This window comes from Heptranchias perlo, chromosome 3, assembly GCF_035084215.1.
Source record: "Heptranchias perlo isolate sHepPer1 chromosome 3, sHepPer1.hap1, whole genome shotgun sequence".
NCBI classification, from domain to species: Eukaryota; Metazoa; Chordata; class Chondrichthyes; order Hexanchiformes; family Hexanchidae; genus Heptranchias; species Heptranchias perlo.
Window position 1 is genome coordinate 41,712,963 of NC_090327.1, and position 21,063 is coordinate 41,734,025.

Consider the following 21,063-nt stretch of genomic DNA (forward strand, 5'->3'; position numbering starts at 1 on the left):
CAATACAAGTTTTAAGAAAATGTTAAAATTGACTCAACCGTAGCTTTTCAAAATAAAAAGTAGCACAGATGGGAAACTTACCACTTTTAATATGTTGTCTGTCAATTCCTTTTCTTGTTGCATCTGACTCATTCTGTGCACAAGACAAGAAAACAAGTAATTTAATATAACAACAAATACCATTAGAGAAAGGCCAAACGCAAGAGCGAACTTGCATTGACATAGTACCCTGTCATGGGCTCGGTCTCTCAAAGCCTGCTGGTTGAAGGAAGAACACTAAGAAAAAAACTCTTGTTTTCTTTGAATAGTGCTATGGGATCTTTTACATCCACTTTAACAGTTTAACATTGCACTTGAAAATCGGCAGGGTCAAGACAGGTGGTGGAGAGCTGGGTGTTGGCAGTGACCCTGTGGAAGATAAAGAGGAGGACGGGGTCAAAGATAGAGCCGTGGGGGACTCCAGAGGTAATAGTGCAGGATCAGGAAGAGATGCCATTGCTGAAGATGCTCTAGCTACGATCGCATAGGTAGGAGTGGAACCAAGCAAGGGCAGTCCTACAGAGGAGATGCGTTGGAAGAGGATGGTGTGGTCGACCATGTTAAAGGCTGCAGAAAAGTGAAGAAGGACAAGAAGGGATAGTGGTCACTGTGGTCAGTTATATGGGATTACATAGAATTTACAGTACAGAAACAGGCCATTTAGCCCAACTGGTCTGTGCCATTATTTATACTCCGCAGAAGCTTCCTCCCACTCGAATAAAATCTTCCCACCCTGTCCCCATATCTCTCTGTTCCCTTCTCCATCATGTAGGAAGCGTTTCGTGACTTCGATTAGGGCTGTTTCAGTGCTGTGGCGGGGCAGACACCTGATTGGAGAGATTCAAACATGGGCACTGCAGTAAAGATGGGCACAAATTTGTGAAGTGACATAGAAACAGAAAATAGGAGCAGGAGTAGGCCATTCGGCCCTTCGAGCCTGCTCCGCCATTCAATATCATCATGCCTGATCCTCTATCTCAATACCACATTCCCGCTCTCTCCCCATACCCCTTGATGCCTTTTTTGTCTAGAAATCTATCTATCTCCTTCTTAAATATATTCAGTGACTTGGTCTCCACAGCCTTCTGTGGTAGAGAATTCCACAGGTTCACCACCCCCTGAGTGAAGAAATTTCTCCTCATCTCAGTCCTAAATGTCCTACCCCATGTCCTGAGACTGTGACCCCTCATTCTGGACCCCCCCCCCCACCGCAGCCAGGGGAAACATCCTCCCTGCATCCAGTCTGTCCAGCCCTGTCAGAATTTTATATGTTTCAATGAGATCCCCTCACATTCTTCGAAACTTGAGTGAATACAGGCCGAGTCGACCAATCTCTCTTCATACGACAGTCCTGCCATCCCAGGAATCAGTCTGGTGAACCTTCGCTGCACTCCCTCTAATGGCAAGTATATCCTTTCTTAGGTAAGGAGACCAAAACTGCACCCAATACTCCAGGTGTGGTCTCACCAAGGCCCTGTATAACTGTAGTAAGACTTCCTTGCTCCTATACTTAAATCCTCTTGCAATGAAGGCCAACATATCATTTGCCTTCCTAACTGCTTGCTGCACCTGCATATTTGCTTTCAGTGACTAGTATACAAGGACACCCAGATCCCTTTGTACATCAACATTCCCCAATCTATCAACATTTAAATAATACTCTGCCTTTCTGTTTTTCCTTCCGAAGTGGATAACTTCATATTTATCCACATTATACTGCATCTGCCAAGTATTTGCCCACTCACTCAACTTGTCTAAATCGCCTTGAAGCCTCTTTGCAGCCTCCTCACAACTCACGATCCCACCTAGTTTTGTGTCAACAGTAAATTTGGAAATATTACATTTGGTTCCCTCATCCAAATCACTGATATATATTGTGAATAGCTGGGGCCCAAGCACTGATCCCTGCGGTACCCCACTAGTCACGGCCTGCCACACCGAAAAAGACCCATTTATTCCTACTCTCTGTTTCCTGTCTGTTAACCAATTTTCAATCCATGCCAGTATATTACCACCAATCCCGTGTGCTTTAATTTTGCACACTAACCTCTTATGTGGGACTTTATCAAAGCCCTTCTGAAAATTCAAATAAACCACATCCACTGGTTCTCCTTTATCTATTCTACCAGTTACATCCTCAAAAAACTCCAGTAGATTTGTCAAACATGATTTCCCTTTCATAAATCCATCTTGACTTTGTCTAATCCTGTTGATATTTTCTAAATGGCCTGTTATCACATCCTTTATAATAGACTCTAGCATTTTCCCTACTATTGATGTTAGGCTAACCGGTCTGTAGTTCCCTGTTTTCTCTCTCCCTCCTTTTTTAAATAGTGGGGTTATATTTGCCACCCTCCAACCTGCAGGAACTGATCCATAATTTAAAGAATTTTGGAAGATGACAACTAATGCATCCACTATTTCCATGGCTACCTCTTTTAGTACTCTGGGATGCAGATTATCAGGCCCTGGGGATTTATCAGCTTTCAGTCCAATACTCATTGCCTTTAATTCCTCCTTCTCACTAGTCCCTTGGTTCCCTAGCATTTCTGGGAAGTTATTTGTGTCCTCTTCTGTGAAGACAGAACCAAAGTATTTGTTTAATTGCTCTGCCATTTCCCTGTTTCCCATTATAAATTCTCCCGTTTCTGACTGTAAGGGACCTACATTTGTCTTCACTAATTTTTTACAGCTTTTACAGTCCACTTTTATGTCCCTCGCAAGGTTACTCTCATACTCTATTTTTCCCCTCTTAATCAATCTCTTGGTCCTTTTTTGCTGAATTCTAAACTGCTCCCAATCCTCAGGCTTGCTACTTTTTCTGGCAACTTTATATGACTCCTCTTTGGATCTAATACTATCCTTAATTTCTTTTGTTAGCCACGGTTGGGCCGCATTTCCTTTTGTGTTTTTGCGCCAGAAAGGAATGTATAATTGTTGCAATTCATGCATTTGTTCCTTAAATGTTAGCCATCGCCTATCCACATTGCCTATTAATGAAGCTTCCCAATCTATCATAGCCAACTCACTCCTCATACCTTCGCAGTTTCCTTTGTTTAGATTTAGGACCCTAGTTTCGGATTGGAGTACTTCACTTTCCATCTTAAAGAATTCTATCATGTTACGGTCACTCTTCCCTAAAGGACCCCGCACAACAAGATTATTAATTAACCCCTTCTCATTGCACAATACCCAATCTAGGATAGCCTGCTCCCTGGTTGGCTCCTCAACGCACTGGTCTAAAAAACCATCTCGTACACATTCCAGGAATTCATCCTCCACAGTATTATTGCTAATTTGGTTTGGCCAGTCTATATGCAGATTAAAGTCACCCATGATTACTGTAGTAACATTGTTACATGCATCTCTAATTTCCTGTTTGATCCCATCCCCTACATATTCAAGGACTTTGGAGTGGAAAGCAAGGTTGGAGATGGGGTAGTAGTATGCAATGACATGGGGTTGAGGGTGTTTTTTTGAGGTGGGGGTGATGACTATGGTTTTTAAAGGCAGTGGGACAGTATCTGGTGAGAGGGAACTATTTACAATGTCAGCTAGCATGGGGGCCAGGAGGTGTGAGTCAGAGATACAGCTACAACACTGTAGTCCCAATTTTCCAACTCACGCTTCCTGTGAATGTGGGACCGTGTAATGACCTTACATTTTCTCCCTTTTTAGCTTGATACAAACCGTTCCATTTATTTAGAAATACATAACACACAAACACTTTCATTATTTAAACACAAGTAGTCGAGAAGCAAGCCAAACTTGCCTTTGGGGACCAAAATCAAAGTTACATTTGGACCCCAGTCACTATGCTGCAAAGGCGTATAAGATGAAATGCATCACCACAATGAATTTTGCTAATGCAAGAAATAAGTATTTGCCAGCGTAACCACAGCGAGATGAACATTTAAAAGTAGGCTGTGTGTGTTGCCACACATGAGATGAAACAGTTCTACTCAAACTGCAGATCACTATGTAACCAGGGAAACCACAATGAGAGGATATGTCCCCAACTTAGAGGCAGCAGCCATTACAATTTCTAGAGGTATGGTTTCTTTTAGTTTTAAAATGTTGCACATTTTCCAGGTCATGGTACATTTCAGTATGCATGCTACATTAGAGATTACATAATACTTGCAGATAAATACATTGAGGATCTTATGTCCTCTTCATATTTATGTTGGTTTTAAATTGCCCATTTACATTGTGGGGAAGATCTGACAATCAGAGAACTCATATATTTTTGCTGCAAAGTGACGAACTCAACTGGCATTACTGCATTTTTGTTGTTCTGGCCAGGACGTTCTCCAAGTCAGGGAAGGTCTGTACAGGCAAGGATTGTGGAAAGCACCTTGCTGCCATATACAGACGAGTTGAGAGGTCAGTCTGTATGCAGCTGGGTTGATGGCAAGTCAGGACCTGTTTAGCTTTATTTACAGTGTCACTATAACAACTAGCACTACAACAACAGCCTGTATTTATATAGTGCCTTTAACATACAAAAATACCCCAAGCAACCTCAGGAGGCAAAAGTAAAAATAAAAAGATGCCCAGCTAAAGAAGGAGCTATTTGGAGGTGTGGTCAGAGGTGAGTTTTATCAAGGAAGAGAGGAAATTGGAAAAGTAAAGGGGTTTAGGAAGAGAATTCCATAGCTTTGGACGGGGACAGCTGCAGGCACAGCCCCCAACTGAAGGCACAGCCACCAATGGAGTGAATAGAGTGGATGCACGAGACCGGAGAGTTCAGAAATGTGGGGGGTGGGGTCAGAGGAAGGGAAAATCAGCAAAGAAAAAAAAAGTTACTCTTATCTCAGTTTTTGGTAAACTGCTAAGCACTGAATTAATCAAGACAGATTTGTAAAAGGCAAGTCATTCTTGACCAACCATATAGTATTCTTTGAAGAAATAGCAAAGAGGACACATAAAGAAAATGCAGTGTGATTTATTTGGATTTTGGCACAGTTGACCATGCCATCATCATCTATCATCTGTTCTGTGTCCAGATCCTTGGAACTACCCTGGCACAATTCCATTCCTACCTGTCCGAATACTGCCAGTGCATCTCCAAAAATGGCTTCTTTTCTTGCCTCCGTACCTTTGTCTCCAGATTCGCTCTAGATCTATCCCTGGTCACCTTCCTTTCCTCATCTGCACATTATCCTTCAATGACATCAACCTCAGGCATAGGGTCAGCTTCCATAAGCATGATGACGCCTATTCCATCTCTATTATCAGACAGCCGGTGCAACATCAAGTCATTGATGAATCACAACTTCCACCAACCAGACATCAGGAAAACTGAAGCCATCATTTTTGGCCCCTACCACAAAATCTGCTCCCTTGTCATCGATCCCATCCCTACATCTTGGTCTCACTCAGGCTGAGCCAGACTGTGCAAAACCTTGATGTCCTATTCAACCCAAAGCTGACCTTCAGTTCCCACATCCTACAGGCACTACAGGTAAGGGAAAAACTAAAGGATGTAATGTAATTAAATTAAGAGAGAGAAATAAGAATTGAGAGAGAAAAACAACATTGGAGCAGAAGGACAGGTTAGGGTGTGTGACCCAAATAAGTTTTCTTTATACAAATGCATGGAGCAAAAGGAACAAATTGAATAAATTGCTGGCGCAAATTCAACTTAGAGGGTACGACATGGTAGCCATTACTGAGACATGGCGGCAAGATGGTCAGGACTGGGAACTGAACATACCAGGTTATAAGGTCTCCAGGAAGGATAGAAAAACTTGTAGAGGGGGAGAGGTAGCCTTAGTGATTAAGGATGAAATTACTTCAAAGATAAGAGAGGCTATAACGAAAGCCAAGCAGTCAGTAGAGACTTTATAGGTAGAATTAAGAACTAGAAAAGGATTTAAGACTGGAGTGGGGGTTGTGTATAGGCTCCCTAGTAGTAGCTGTGAAGTGCCAGAATGTATAAATGCAGAGATTAGACACGCATGTAGCAAAGGCAGAGCGTTTTTTAATGGGGGATTTTAACTTTCATATTGATTGGGATAAGCAGACATGGTCATGTCAGGAAGGTGGTGAATTTCTTGAGTGCGTTCAGGACAGCATTCTGCAACAATATGTCCTAGAACCAACAAGAGGGCAGGCCATATTAGATTTAATAATGAGTAACGAGCCAGATTTAGTTAACAGCCTAACAGTGTGTGAACATTTATCTAACAGCTATCATAATATGATCAAGTTCAACGTTGTGTTTGAAGGGACTAAGATTCTAAATTTAGGTAAAGCCGACTTCAATGGGATGAGACAGAGACTGCCCACATTAAACTGGGTAAATCTGTTAATGGATAAAATGACAGAAAATCAGTGGGTGGTGTTCAAAAAAGAATTTAACGTGATACAGAACCAGTTTATACCTCTAAGAGGCAAGAGCTCCACTTGCCAAAAAAACCAGCCATGAACAACAAAAATGGTAAGGGACAACATAAAACTAAAACAAAAGCACACAAAAATAGCACAGATCCTGGCGACTGGGAGAGATACAAAGAACAGCAAAGGGTGACAAAACAGAGTAAGAGCTACAAAAGGGAGTATGAAAAGAAATTTGCAATGGGTATCAAAATCAACACAAGAAATTTTACAATTATATTAGGAAAAAGAGGGTGGATAAAAGCAATGTGGGCCCTTTAAAACTGATAATGGAGATATTGTAAATGAAAATAAGGAAATGACAAACATGTTAAATAATTACTTTGTGTCAATATTGACAGTAGAGGAAGAGGATAGCATGCCAGACACCACAAGGAAACTAATTTTGAATCAGGGATAGGGACTCACCATAATTAATGTAAGCAAATTAACAGTAATGAAGAAAATAATGGCAGTAAAGACCGACAAATCCCCAGGACCAGATGGTTTCCATCCCAGGGTAAAGGAAGTAGGTGAGAACATTGCAGATGCCCTAACTATAATCTTCGAAAGTTCTCTCAATATAGGAACCGTTCCTTTAGATTGGAAAATTGCACATGTCACTCCGCTATTTAAGAAAGGTAAGAGAGGGAAACCAAGGAATTATAGACCAGTTAGCCTTACATCTGTTGTCGGGAAATTACTAGAATCTATAAATAAGGATAGAATGACAGAACATCTTGAAAATTTTCAGATGATCAGAGAGAGCCAGCGTGGATTTGTAAAGAATGGGTCACGCCTGATGAACCTGATTGAATTTTTTTTGAAGAGGTGACAAAAATAGTGGACAGGGGAATGTCTATGGATGTTTTTTATATGGACTTCCAGAAGGCATTCGATAAAGTCCCACATAAGAGGCTGTTAGCTAAAGTTGAAGCTCGTGGAATTGAGGGCAAATTATTGATCTGGTTAGGAAATTGCCTGAGTGGCAGGAGACAGAGAGTAGAGATAATGCATAGGTACTCAAATTGGCAGGATGTATTGGGGCCTCGAATATTGACTGTATTTAATGACTTAGATTATGGGATAGAGGGACACATATCCAGGTTTGCCAGTGACACAAAGAAAGGCAGCATTATAAGCAGTGTAGATGGAAGTATAAAATTAGAGAGATATTAATAGGTTAAGTGAATGGGCAAAACTGTGGCAAATGGATTTCAATGTAGGCAAGTGTGAGGTCATCCACTTTGGACCTGAAAAGGATAGATCAGAGTACTCTCTAAATGGTGAAAAGCTCGAAACAGTGGAGGTCAAAGTACATAGAATCATGGAAAGGTTACAGCACAGAAGGAGGCCATTTGGCCGATCGAGTCCGCGCCTGTTCTATGCAAGTGCAATCCAGCTGGTCCCACTCCCCCGCCCTATCCCCGTAGCCCTGCAAATTTTTTCCTTTCAAGTACTTATCCAGTTCCCTTTTGAAGGCCATGATTGAATCTGCCTCCACCACTTCCTCGAGCAGTATATTCCAGATCCTAACCACTCACTGTGTAAAAAAGTTTTTTCTCATGTCACCTTTGGTTCTTTTGCCAATCACCTTAAATCCATTTCCTCTGGTTCTTGATCATTCGGCCAATAGGAACAGTTTCTCTCTATCTACTCTATCTAGACCCTTCATGATTTTGAATACCTCTATCAGATCTCCTCGCAACCATCTCTGTTCCAAGAAGAGCAACCCCAGCTTCTCCAGTTTATCCATGTAACTAAAGTCCCTCATCCCTGGAATCATTCTAGTAAATCTCTTCTGCACCCTCTCTAAGGCCTTCACATCTTTCCTAAAGTGCCAGACCCAGAACTGGACAAAATACTCCAGTTGTGGCCGAACCAGTGTTTTATAAAGGTTCACCATGACTTCCATACTTTTGTACTCTGTGCCTTTATTTATAAAGCTCAGGATCCCGGATGCTTTTTTAACCGCTTCTCAACCTACCCTGCCAGAGTCAACGATTTGTGCACATATACCCCCAGATCTCTCTGTTCCTGCACCCCTTTTAGAGCTGTGCCCTCTAATTTATATTGCCTCTCCTCTTCCTGCCGAAATATTTCACTTCGCATTTTTCTGCGTTAAATTTCATCTGCTCTGTGTCCGCCCTTGCCACCAGCCTGTCTATATCCTCTTGAAGTCTATCACTATCCTCCTCACTGTTCACTACCCTTACAAGTTTTGTGTCAACTGCAAATTTTGAAATTGTGCCCTGTACATCCAAGTCCAAGTCCAAGTCATTAATATATATCAAGAAAGGCAGTGGTCCCAGCACCGACCCCTGGGGAACACCACTGTACACCTCCTTCCAGTCCAAAAAACAACCGTTCACCACTACTCTCTGTTTCCTGTCACTTAGCCAATTCTGTATCCATGTTGCTTCTGCCCCCTTTATTCCATGGGCTGCAATCTTGATGATAAACCTACCATGCGGCACTTTATCATAGATAAATACATAGATCATTAAAATGTCATGGACAGGTATGGAAAAATAATCAAAAAGGCTAATGGAATGCTGGCCTTTATACCTAGAGACTAGAATACAAGGGGGTAGAATTTATGCTACAACTATACAAAGCCCTGGTTAGACTACACCTGGAGCACTGTGTTCAGTTCTGGGCACCGCACTTTGGAAGGTTATATTGGCCTTGGAGGGAGTGCAGCGTAGGTTTACTAAAATGATACCTGGACTCCAAGGGTTAAATTACGAGGAGAGATTACACAAACTAGGGTTGTATTTCCTGGAATTTAGAAGATTAAGGGGTGATTTGATCATAGTTTTCAAGATATTAATGGGCACTGAAAGGGTGGATAGAGGGAAACTATTTCTGCTGGTTGGGGAATCTAGGACTAGGAGACATAGCCTAAAAATTAGAGCCAGGACTTCCAGGAGTGAAGTTAGGAAACACTTCTACACGCAAAGGGTGGTAGACTTTTGGAACACTCTTCCGCAAATGGCAGTTGATGCTAGCTCAAATGTTAATTTTAAATCTGAGATTGATAGATTTTTGTTAACCAAAGGTATTAAGGAATATGGAGCTAAGGTGGGTATATGGAGTTAGGTCACAGATCAACCATGATCTCATTGAAAAGCGGAACAGGTTCAAGGGGCTAAATGGCCTACTCCTGTTCCCATGTCCCTATCTATCACCACTGCCACAATACTCACCTTTACCCCAATGTCAGCATCTCTGTCGTCAGATATGATTTTTCTAATGTTGTCCGTGTTGACCTCCCATCCTCCACCCTCCATAAACTCCAACTGATACAAAGAGCAGTTGTATCCTCACCACACCAAGGCACGCTTGCCCATCATCCCCATTCTCGCCAACCTGTCCCCAGTGCGTTAAATCTAAAATCTCCATCCTTGCCTTCAAATCTCTCCATTGTCTTGATCCACCCTCTCTCAACATCCTTCTCCAGCTTTATATCTCCTCTTGCACCTTTCGGTCTTCTAACTCTGGCTTTTTCTTAACCCCCAATTCCTTCATTGCCCCACATGGCAGAACCTTCAGCTGCCTTGGCGTGTCTCTCTGGAACTCGTCCCCCCAATCCCTTCCACCTCTCCTTTTTCCACTTTCAAAAAACCCGATCAAAATCTATCTTTTCGACTAAGCTTTTAGCCACCTAATTTCTTCCTCCATGTCTTGGCTTATCTACTCCTATTTATTCCCCCCCCACCCCCACCTCAGTAAAACCCCATGGGAAGGTTTCTATGTTAATGGCACTACATAAATGCAAGCTGCTGTGGTTTTAAAAAGCATTTGATAACACACTATTCAAGAGATTTATGGCAAAGATATAGCCACATGGAATTAAGGAGAATATGGCTATGTAGAGAGAGAGACGGTTGGAGGGCAGATAGCAAAGAATAGGGGTTGAAGTTTCTTGACTGGAAAAACGTGATAAGGGATGTTCCACAGAAGTCTGTGTTAGACTCACTCTTATTTACTGTACATACATAAATGATCTGGCAAATTTGGATGGAGATTGTGAAAAACTGCAGGGGAACATAAATAGTCTAGCAGGATGGACAGGTAAGTGGCATGTGCGTTCAGTGCAGAAAAATATGAAGTACTAAATTTAGGAAGCAAGAATAGGGAAGGGGACTGCACCTTAAATGGAAAGATTTTAAACTGAGTACAGAAATCAGGGTAAACCCTGGGAACAGGGCAGGAGTACTGAGTGGGATACCTCAGGGCTCGGTACTGGGACCACTACGGTTTCTAATTTGCATAACTGACTTGGATTCAGATACTCAATGCAAAGTGGTCAAATTTGCAGATGACACCAAACTAGGAGGGATAGTGGAATTAGAAGAGACGGCTCAGAAATTTAGAGTGAGTTGGACAAAATATGCAACTGGGCAGGACAATGTATTAAATTTTATCTGCCAAACAAGTGCAAAATGCTACAAAAAGAAAGGAAAAATCAACGACATGCACACTCCATGAAGAGTGTTGAAATAGCAATGAATGAAGTTGAGAGAGACCTACAAGTCCTCATCGGCTCTGCCCTAAATATGTCCAAGCAACACAGAGCAGCAATCAACAAAGCTAACAAGATGTTGAACTGCACAGCCAAAACACTAGAATATAAATCAGAGGAGGTAATGATCAAACTGTATAGTGCTCTGGGCCACACAGTGAACACTGTGACTTGTTCTGATTGCCAAGAAACAAGAGAGACATTCAAATGCTGGAGGCAGTGCAGAGAAGAACCACAAAGCTAATTCTCAGTGACAGGGGTCTGAGCTAAGAGGAAAGACTGGTTAGACTGAAGCTTTTCAGCTTGAAAAGGAGGCATCTCAAGGATGATGTTAAAGGTACAGAAAATGTTAACCCCAAATATTACCTTAAATTAAACTGTAGGAGTTAAGTAGAGCACACGTGTTCGAACTAGTAAAAGGTAATTTTAGAACCGATATCAGAAATTCGTCTACACACAAAGAATGGAATAAACTTCCAGATAGAGCAGTGGAGGCAAAAACCCTGGAACTAACTGGTTGCTGGAATGGGGGGAGGGACTTTGGGATATCTCGAATTAAGAACGGACGAATGGCCTTCCGCCTGTAATTATGCTATAAATTTATGAACCATGGTGTGCAGATACAGAGGGCATTAAAGATGGAAACGCAAGTAGATAAATCCAAAAAAGAAGCAAAAGGAATTCGAGAGGCAGAGACTAAAAAAGCAAGGAAGTAACTTTGAACCAGACAAGACCTAGGTCGAAGTTGGAGTATTATGTACAATTTTGGATACTCTGTCAATAGCATCCCTTTAGCCATCAGATACAACCCAGTAGTATAAATGAGGCTTAACACAAATTAGTATATTTGAGCACCATTACTAAAGGCGACTTTCAGGTTTCCATGTAAAAGTTGTTAGGAAAGTGATTAATCTTTTGCACCTTATTAATCTTGAACCCTGCTTACTGTTGGAATACTTACTACTTTTAAGGGTTACTGTATTGAAATATGACTGCAAGAGTCACAGAAACCACTACGCCTTTTATTCACTACTTCAACTAGAAGTGCTGCTGTAACGTCCTGAACCTGTGGGATTTGAATTGCCGCATAGATAACACAGCTTTGGTGGCAAAGGGCAAACGACTGAGCACATGCAGTTGTTAGTGGTAAACTGCAACTTAATTTCTTACTACCAGACCTTTGATGGCTGGGGAAGGTTCAGTACCCCCCAAAAAGGGAAAAATTGTACTGCTGTCCAGTGCTGGTGGGCAGAATTATACCAGGGCTTAAAGTGTTAAATTATGAGGTCAGGTTGCATAAATTTGGCTTGAGTTATGGGGTGATCTAATTGAGGTGTTTGAAATGATAAAGGGATTCACTAGATTAGATATAGAGAAGCTATTTCCTCTGGTAGGGGAAATCCAGAACAAGAGGGTACAATCTTAAAATTAGAGCTAAGCCATTTAGGAATGAAATCAGGAAGCACTTTTGCACACAATAGGTAGTGAAAATCTGGAACACTCTTCCCCCAAAAGGCTGTGGATCCTGGATCAATTAAATTTTCAAGACTGAGATTGACAGATTTTTATTAGGTAAGGGTATCGAGAGACATGGATCAAAGGCGGGTAAATGAGATGTGGTACAGATCAGCCATGATCTAACTGAATGGTGGGCTCAAGGGGCTGTTCCTTTGTTCCTCTACTTCCAATTGATCTGGAATGTGTGCATGGATGTCATGTGAGGCCAGACTGGGCTGAGCTGCAATGTTTCCTACAGTCAAAGGGCCTGCCAACAACATGGTCTCTAGGCTCACCTGAAAAATGGCCTCTTAGGAGAAGTACTGAAGAGTAGCTACTGCGAATAGAACTGTACCTCAGCAAGAGAAGATGATAGGGGAAAAATGTGTTCTAAAACCAGTAAGTAAAATTTTGTTCAGAACATTGGACTCACATGTTTAATTGCGGAGGACCAGGTTTTAACTGTTTCACTGGAAAGCTGCTCTGGACAGTTGTCCTAACTGCCCTGTTCAAAGAAGAAAAGGATCCTTCAGAATGAGCTATTCAGGAAATTATTCACTTTCAGTACATATAAAACACAATCACCTTTGCAGCAAACTAAAACATTTTTTTTACAAAAATAACTCATTAACATATGTAATCTTATTGTGCCACAGCAGATTAGTTTGTAAATATTTTTATGTATTATTTTCCACAAAAGTTCACACTTTTTTGTCCCTCTTGACCTACTTGGTCATAATGAATTCCACCTCTTTACAAAGTACGCAAATAACATCTAGTGGCAGAAAACTGACACAATTTATGTCTATTTGCTCCACCTCACCATTTTTTTTAAAAATCGTGAACCGTACCAAAGCATGACAACCTGATCACATCTGGCGCTGGCCTACCCAGTTTAGAACAAAAAAATATGTAATATCGTAAAGGATGCATTGCTACACAAGATGTCTGATCTTACCATCTATTGTATACCAGTACTGCCATGGTGGTTGTCGGAGGCAGGCTGCACAGGTCCAGATCAACATGCTTTACACCTGCGGGGACCTTGCTGACACACAGCAGCTCGTTCAGAAGCATATTCAGCACAGGTACAGTCAAACTGGTGAAAGATAGGTGTATAACTAATAAATGCCATGGATAATAACATTGACTTATAAAAGGTGAACAATGCTTTTCAAGGTGGCTTTAGTTCAAAAAAAATTTTAAGTAGTGAAACAGAAGGCCTTACAAGGCACAGAATTTTTCAAAATTACCTTTTCTCCAACAATTCTAAGTCCCACTTCAAGTGAGCAGCTACTTTGAGAGCAAGGAGCTTTAATGTGCGGTTCCTCTTGTTGTCAGTCGGTGGATGTACTTGGTTCTGCTCATTTACAGAGGGCTTGGAGGCCTGTTCCAAAAACTGGTTTATCAACTGAATTGGCGATGGATCTGCAGAAACATTAACTTGTAAGGCTTAGAAATACAATAACTGACATACTATAGTAGCTTCTCGGGATTTTCTTCTACTTAAAGAGGACTCGGCTCATCAAATAACTTACATGTGTTTAGAGCTTTCAACTACAACCCCTCGCTTTGATCTGAAAGCACTGGAGGAAATTTCACTGGGGTTTCATTAAAAATATAGAAAGTACTGGTGTGAGCCCTGTTAAAAATACCCACAATTTCACCAATCACAGCCCCCGGCACATATTCAAATCGAAACCACCATACTCTCAAACTTTTTTTTTTAAATCTACCATTGCTTTGTAAAAATACTCAAATTAAATTCTCTTTCATTTCACTCACCCAGAACATCCACACTTTTCTACCAGCTATTCCCTGGTTTCCTAGCAAGGACAAAAACCTCCCACCCTAAAATAGCCTTCAGTATTGCCATGATACAAAGATTATCAAAAGTTGCACATTGTATGGGCAGTTTGATGGCTCAGTGTGTTGGTGCTTCAATGTCTTGTGTCTGTGTCTCACCACACATTATATATATAATCTGTTAGACCATAGGAGGGAGAGAAAATCATGAGCCATTGTTGGGTGCTCTCACGTGTTTCCTGGTTGTCAACAAAAGAGCAGCGCAGGCCCAAGACTGGGTCACTTGCTATACATCGTCTGGAATCATAGAATGATACAGCACAGGAGGCCATTTGGCCCAACATGTTTTTGCCGGCTCTTTGAAAGATCTATCCAATTAGTCCCACTCCATTGCTCGTTCCCCAGAGGGGCAAAAATTACAGAAATCAGAAATAAAACAAGGCACAAGCAATAAACTGCAATTTACCACCCAGAAAATATCGACAAAAATACAGATAAATGTAGCACTTTTCTGTTTTACAAGTCAAAGGACCTGTAATTCTAAGAGAGCTAGAACCAAACTGCGACCTGAAACTTCAAGGATAGCAGGTACGGCTATATCAAAAACTGTGGGCACTGAACTGGTAAAGAGCATCAGGAAGTTTAGAGGGACAAGTGTGTATATCATTGCCATCTTCCTCCTCATCCACAAGAAGAATCAGAAGACTCACAGGGGGGTAAAATTCAACTTCAACAGAAGTGCAAAACGGGCGGTAGCGGATCTGCCGCCTGTTTTACACCTCGTCCAACTTTCCTTGCCATTGACTTCAACCGAACGAAAATCGGACGGGGTGTATTACAGGCTGCCGGTCCACTATAGCCTGTGTTCCACCCCTGCCGAAGTTGAATTTTACCCCCAAAGAAATCATTTTTGTCAGCAAGATCCGTGAAACCTTTCAAAATGTCATGAAAATCAGAATGAACCAGAACGCATGCAGTGGAAACCACCAGATGTGCGAAATTTGAAGCCCATTGCAGCATATACTGAAACAACTTTAACCTGAATGAAACAAAAAATCACTGCCGTGAGGAGACAAGTGTCGACTGACTGTGAAAACTTCTTTGGTCAAATCAAGATGAGGATTAATTAGAACTGCCAAGTGGAACTGCCTAATCCCAGAACCTCCACACTGTGAGAGCATCACCTAGGATACTGCTAGCGCTGACAGTAAGGTAAATACTGATGGCTGACCTGTGGGCAGAGATTTTATGCAATGCACATGGGAGAAAAGCACATCACTTCAGAGACTGCAGAACTACAGTGAGGAGAACCAGATAATGTGAGTATTCTAAAATAAACAGATCTTAAAACAAAAAAGACTGAAAAAAAATCAACACCTGCATGTGAGATTTATTTTGTGTTGAACATAGTGCTCACAAGAGTACAAACAGCAACCAGGGAACGGGCAAGTCACTGTGTGGAGCAATGAGACAGTGATAAGGAGTGAGAAATAGTAGGGCAGGGGTAATGAGTTTCTTCTCTTTCCTCCTTCATGAAAGCATCATGCAGCATTAAAACCGCAGGGTGGTAAATTTCACTGCTGAGATGATACCTTCGGAAGTCTCAATAAAAACAAGAAACATAATTCAAAGGAGACATAAGGGACAGTAGCACTGATCAACCAAATTTGTAAACCTCTTCAAAAAAAATGCACCCTCAACTTTTCTGTGCTTGCAAACGACCATCCCATTTCAAACCTCCCTTTCCTCTCCAAGCTCCTTGATTGTGTTGTCACCTTCCCAAATCTGTGCCTCTCTTTCCCCATGTTTGAATCTCTCCAATGACTTGGTTTCCACCCCTGCCACAGCACTAAAACAACCTTAATCAAAGTCATAAATAACATTCTCTCTGACTCAGACTATAGTGCATTTTCCCTCTCTGCCCTTGACAAGGTCGACCACACCACTCGCCTCCAACACCTCTCCTCCGCTGTCGAGCTCAGTGGGACTGCCCTTGTTTGGTTCCACTCTTACCGATACAATCATAGCCAGAGCATTTCGAGCAATGGTTTCTCTTCCTGTTCTTGCACCGTTAACTCTAGTGCCTGACTCATAATACGGATGCTGCATGTCTCATTCAAGAAGCAACAAACTACAAGTCTGGAACACATTTTCAAAAGCTTGCAGCAATCTGTAGTCCCTATCGATTCCAGTTTTCCATTTCATTTTCAGACACAAAGGATGATGAAAGGAGGGAAAATTCTGATATCCAAAGAATCAAGAAATGGAGAATAAAACAGCATTTTTAAATTTTATATAGAATGCTTACTGCTGTTCTCATAGATCAAATGTTTTCTGCTAAGCCTGTCTAACAACGTGTGTGATTTTTTCCAAGAAGTTACCAAAATATTTAGTTAAAGGATGGCAGTTTTCTTGTGCAAGTTTTCTTTCTTGTAATACGTTACTGCTGAGTAGCTCAGATGTTCTGCTTCCTGTTTCTTTTATAAAAAAGGCCCATTGACAGTTATGATTTTAAATTCAGTATGATTGCAGTAACAGAATTTTATGATCTCGACATAAGAAAGTGACGGTAATTACTGGAACACTTGCTTTCTGTAAGCAGCAGCTGTAAACAGTATGGCACAATTCTTCTGAGGCAAGATGCCTGAATGTACCTGGGTAAGACTTCTGCAAATGTTTTTCAAGCAGTCCTTCATCCAACAGGAACTCAAACCAAATCGTCTGAGGTGGAGTACAGGGTCGGCTAGAGGTCACTGCCTCACGATCAGCCGCTTCTGCACTCATTCTGCTCCAGCGCTAGTTCTGAAAGAAATAAAGGAAATTAAACTGAGGCAAAATTTCCCAGCACCCAGCCCAATAAAAATAGTTCCCCTTTACAGTCTTCCATCATGGAACTATACATTAGTCAGAAGGAAATACTATCTAGACTTGAAGCCATGCCCAATGCTAATGCTACTTCACAAATATCCATACATGTTCATTTCCTACAGGGCAGAGCTAATCTTGGCAATTTTATTCACCCACCCTTACCCAAAATGGAGCTCTCAGCCACCACAAACTGCTCCATCTCGTGATGTGATTTGAATGACAGGTGAACTTAGGTGATATTGGTCTACTTGCTGGAGATCAACACATTAGAACAACAACTTGCAATTACATAGTATTTTTGACATAGGAAAATGTCCCAAAAAAGGTGCTTCACAAACAAAAATGAACAATAGCGCTGGAGGCATAGGCAAACCTTGATTATACTGAGTTTCATATACGCTCCCAGTGCTTAATTATATGCTGTTTATTACTCAAGAACATTTACAACAATCCCATGCTAATTTGGGTTTATGACTACAGAGAGGAGCACAGTAACACAGCTTGTTAGCAATGATATTTAGGTGGCACAGGGTACAATACAGAACAGATTTCACAGTTCCAATTTCCTACACAGCAATTCCTGGTCTTGACTGCACCGAGAGTGAAATTTCCTCTATGGGCGCAACCCAAAAGTTAGACCCGAAGATGCACCCATTCCTTCCCCCATCCTGTTGATGTCGAGGTACAGTCAAATTTCCTGCTCATTAGAATACTCCCAAACATAAAATGGGAGTAAATCAGCAAAAATCAGTGTAAACAATCAGGGCCCAAGGAAAACACTGAGCTCATACCATATATTCATTCTTTAATTATAAAAATTAAAGTTTCAACTCATTTAACACATTAGGCACGGCATGTTTAAGAACCTGTAATCGGGCAAGTTTTTCAATTTTTTATGTGGCTTATACTTATGCCATAAAAATGACAAAGTGACAAAAACACAGAGCAGGTCTCAGTGAGGATATATATATTTTCTTAAAATGCTCAAAAAATTTCAATGAAAACACCAGAACATAAGAAATAGGAGCAGGAGTAGGCCATACGGCTCCTCGAACCTGCTCTGCCATTCAATAAGATCATGGCTGATCTTCTACCTCAACACCACTTTCCCACCCAATCCCTATAATCTCTTGATTCCATTTGTGTCCAAATATCCAATCCATAAAAATGACTGTTCCCTGCTGCGCCTGAAAATCTGGTTGTAATTTGAAGAAAGCCTCTGTGCAAATGCAATTGCAGGACAATCACGTACAAGACTCTGTAACTTGGGAGGTGGGGCCGTTACTGTGGGCAGAGATGTGTTCGGGCGGAGGATTCGATAAGACGATCGTAAAATATTGAGGAGATTTGGGCTTCTTGTACTTACGCCCAAAATTCCTCAACCTTATAGGCTGCATATTGGATTTGCACCCAGATTGCGCTCGTCTCTGGGGGCAAATAACACAGAGATGCAGGAAATTCCAGGCTGTCATGTGTGAGCAAGACGCTTCTCCACAGGGGAAAAAAAAAGTCTGAGTTGCTCCAGTATGCTTATGCATGCCATCTAATGGATGACTCAATAGCGACATCAGCAGGGGCTGAACTGCACTGTCATTTGCCTGCCTTGTTGGTTAGGAAACAATGCGTTGTCTAAGGAAACTTGGATGGGAGAAGTAATTGAAAAATAGAAACCAGAAAACATACCAGGTGGAAAATTATCTCATCTAAAATCTCATTTAAAAAAAAATAAACTGAGTGAACGATTACTTATGGATGATGTTGGGGAAAGATGATACTAAACTGATGGTATTCATTTGATACAAACATTAGAAGACTATTGGATGTTTGTAAATTTGTAAACAAAGTTATGTTTAATAATAACCCACATTTTATATTTTCACACTAATAAATTAATAGCAAGATCTTGGTGTCTATATTTATTGGGTTGGATTTACATCACCCCATTGGCCTGCATAAAGTCTTTTGTTTGGTAATGTACTTCACAGAATGGAATTGTGACAAACAAAGAATGCAGCAACCCTCTGGTTTAGTTTAGGTGGAATTAATTTCCACCTAGAAATTAATTGTATCTGTCTCTAGGATATCTGTCTTTATCATCACGAAATTACAGTCAATCTTTCAGTAATCCTGTGCTTGGTGTTTATTTATTACGGATGATCAGTCTGATTGTATGTAAGTACGCTTCCCTTGTGCTTTCTGTGATTTAAATCAAAAAGTATAGATTTAAAATATCAAGCCTGTATGAAGCACTGTGCTATGAAGGGATATATCAGGTCTTTGCCTGTGTCAGAATATTTTATTGCTGCATGTCTCAAAACCTGATGAGTATTTTACATAAAAAGAACAAAATGAAAAGTGCTGGAAATCTGAAATTTATTGCCCACCCTACTTGCTCTCGAGAAGGTGGTGGTGGGCTTTCTACTTGAACCGCTGCAGTCCATGTGGTAAAAATAATCATTCTCTCTTCTGACTGCCCTCTTACCTTTGTGGTACTGAAAGAATGTTTTACTGTTATGCTTAGCCTCAGCTGCTATGCATTTTTCAAGGTTGAGGGGCCGTCTGGCCTACTCCTGCTCCGATTTCTTATGTTTTATGTTTTTCCTTGCCCCTTTGATCATACTTTTAATGCGTTTCTCATTTTCTCATATTCATCCTGGTGATCCCCTTCTCCTTTCTCCCTGCAGGATTTGTAAAAGACACTAATCTCACTTTTAATTTGTTTGTTAATCCATTTAGGGTTTACATCTGCTTAGTCAGAGCTTGTTGATTTTGGAAATGTATTCATCCAACTTCCTCAGTATTATACCTTTAACGTTTTTCCATTTATCTTTTACTGAGTGGTGTTTAATCAAAACTAGCCCTTTTAAAGTTATGCTTCTGGCTCCTGGTCTTAAGTATTTCTGACTTCCAGATCATATTAAACTTTATAATTTTGTGGTTGCTATCCACAGAGGTGCAACAACTTCAATATCTTGTACATTTTCTGGGTCATTAACAAATACTAGATCAAGATGAGCATTGTCTTTCAAGGCTACCTCTCATGATCAAATAGCAGTCAAGCACTACATCTACAAACTTGAACTCTAAACCACTTGGGTTTGTCCAGTTTATATGAGGTTGACTGAAATTTCCCATTAACGTTACAGTTCTCATATACTTTCCTATCACTTTCTCAAGCAAATTGTCGTCCTCCTTATTCTGGCACAGTGGCCTGCAGCATATCCCTACCATTAGCTTGGATTTTTTTTGAGCATTAGAGGTGGCTAACCAGAATAATTCATTTTGTGGCTTTCTATCTCCCAAGTGTCCACTGTCTTTTTTAAACGTTCTGCACCCCTGAACAGTATAGTCATTCCCATCATCTGGATTTAGCCATGTTTTCGACATTCCCACCACATCATAGTTCCCTACTGCCACAACAAATTCCAGTTCTGGCATCTTATTCTAATGCTCCCAGCATTCATGTATCTACAACTTATTATAGATTTTCCTCCTCTCATGTTCCTCAGTGTCACTTTATCTCCGGTCTCAGGTTAATGTGAATCTCTCCAAGTTTCTGATGCTGTACCTGCTTGTTGGCTGCCTTCCATCTTACGACCTGTCTCCTCTGAGATCTTGTTTCCTCCCCCGCCACCCCACCGTCCACTTTAAATGATAGTCTGTTGATGCCTCAATGCTTCTCGTGAGTCTTTTCATCCCTACTTGGTTTATATTACTTGGGCACCACACTTTAGGAAGGATGTCAAGGTTTGAGAGAGGATGCAGAAGAGATTTACTAGAACGGTACCAGAGATGAGAGACTTCAATTATGTGGAGAGATTAGAGAAGCTGGGGTTGTTCTGGTTAGAGCAGAGAAAGTTAAGAGGAGATTTGATAGAGGTGTTCAAAATCATGAACGGTTTTGACAGAGTAAATAAGGAGAAACTGTTTCCAGGGGCAGAAGG

The 21,063-nt window shown here is 41.1% G+C and overlaps 1 protein-coding gene across 3 annotated transcripts in view; it reads right to left on the reverse strand.

Annotated features, from left to right (window-relative positions):
- ints8 (integrator complex subunit 8) overlaps positions 1-21,063 on the reverse strand; it is a 105,158-nt gene that overhangs the window by 73,464 nt on the left and 10,631 nt on the right. For all 3 annotated transcript variants that reach the window (XM_067979216.1, XM_067979206.1, XM_067979208.1), the window contains exons 2-6: positions 16,906-17,053; positions 13,699-13,873; positions 13,404-13,544; positions 12,879-12,950; positions 82-133 (exon numbers count right to left, since the gene is read on the reverse strand). In XM_067979216.1, the coding sequence (XP_067835317.1) occupies positions 82-133; positions 12,879-12,950; positions 13,404-13,544; positions 13,699-13,873; positions 16,906-17,035 (570 nt within the window). In that variant the 5' untranslated portion in view covers positions 17,036-17,053. The remainder of the gene's footprint in view (positions 1-81; positions 134-12,878; positions 12,951-13,403; positions 13,545-13,698; positions 13,874-16,905; positions 17,054-21,063) is intronic.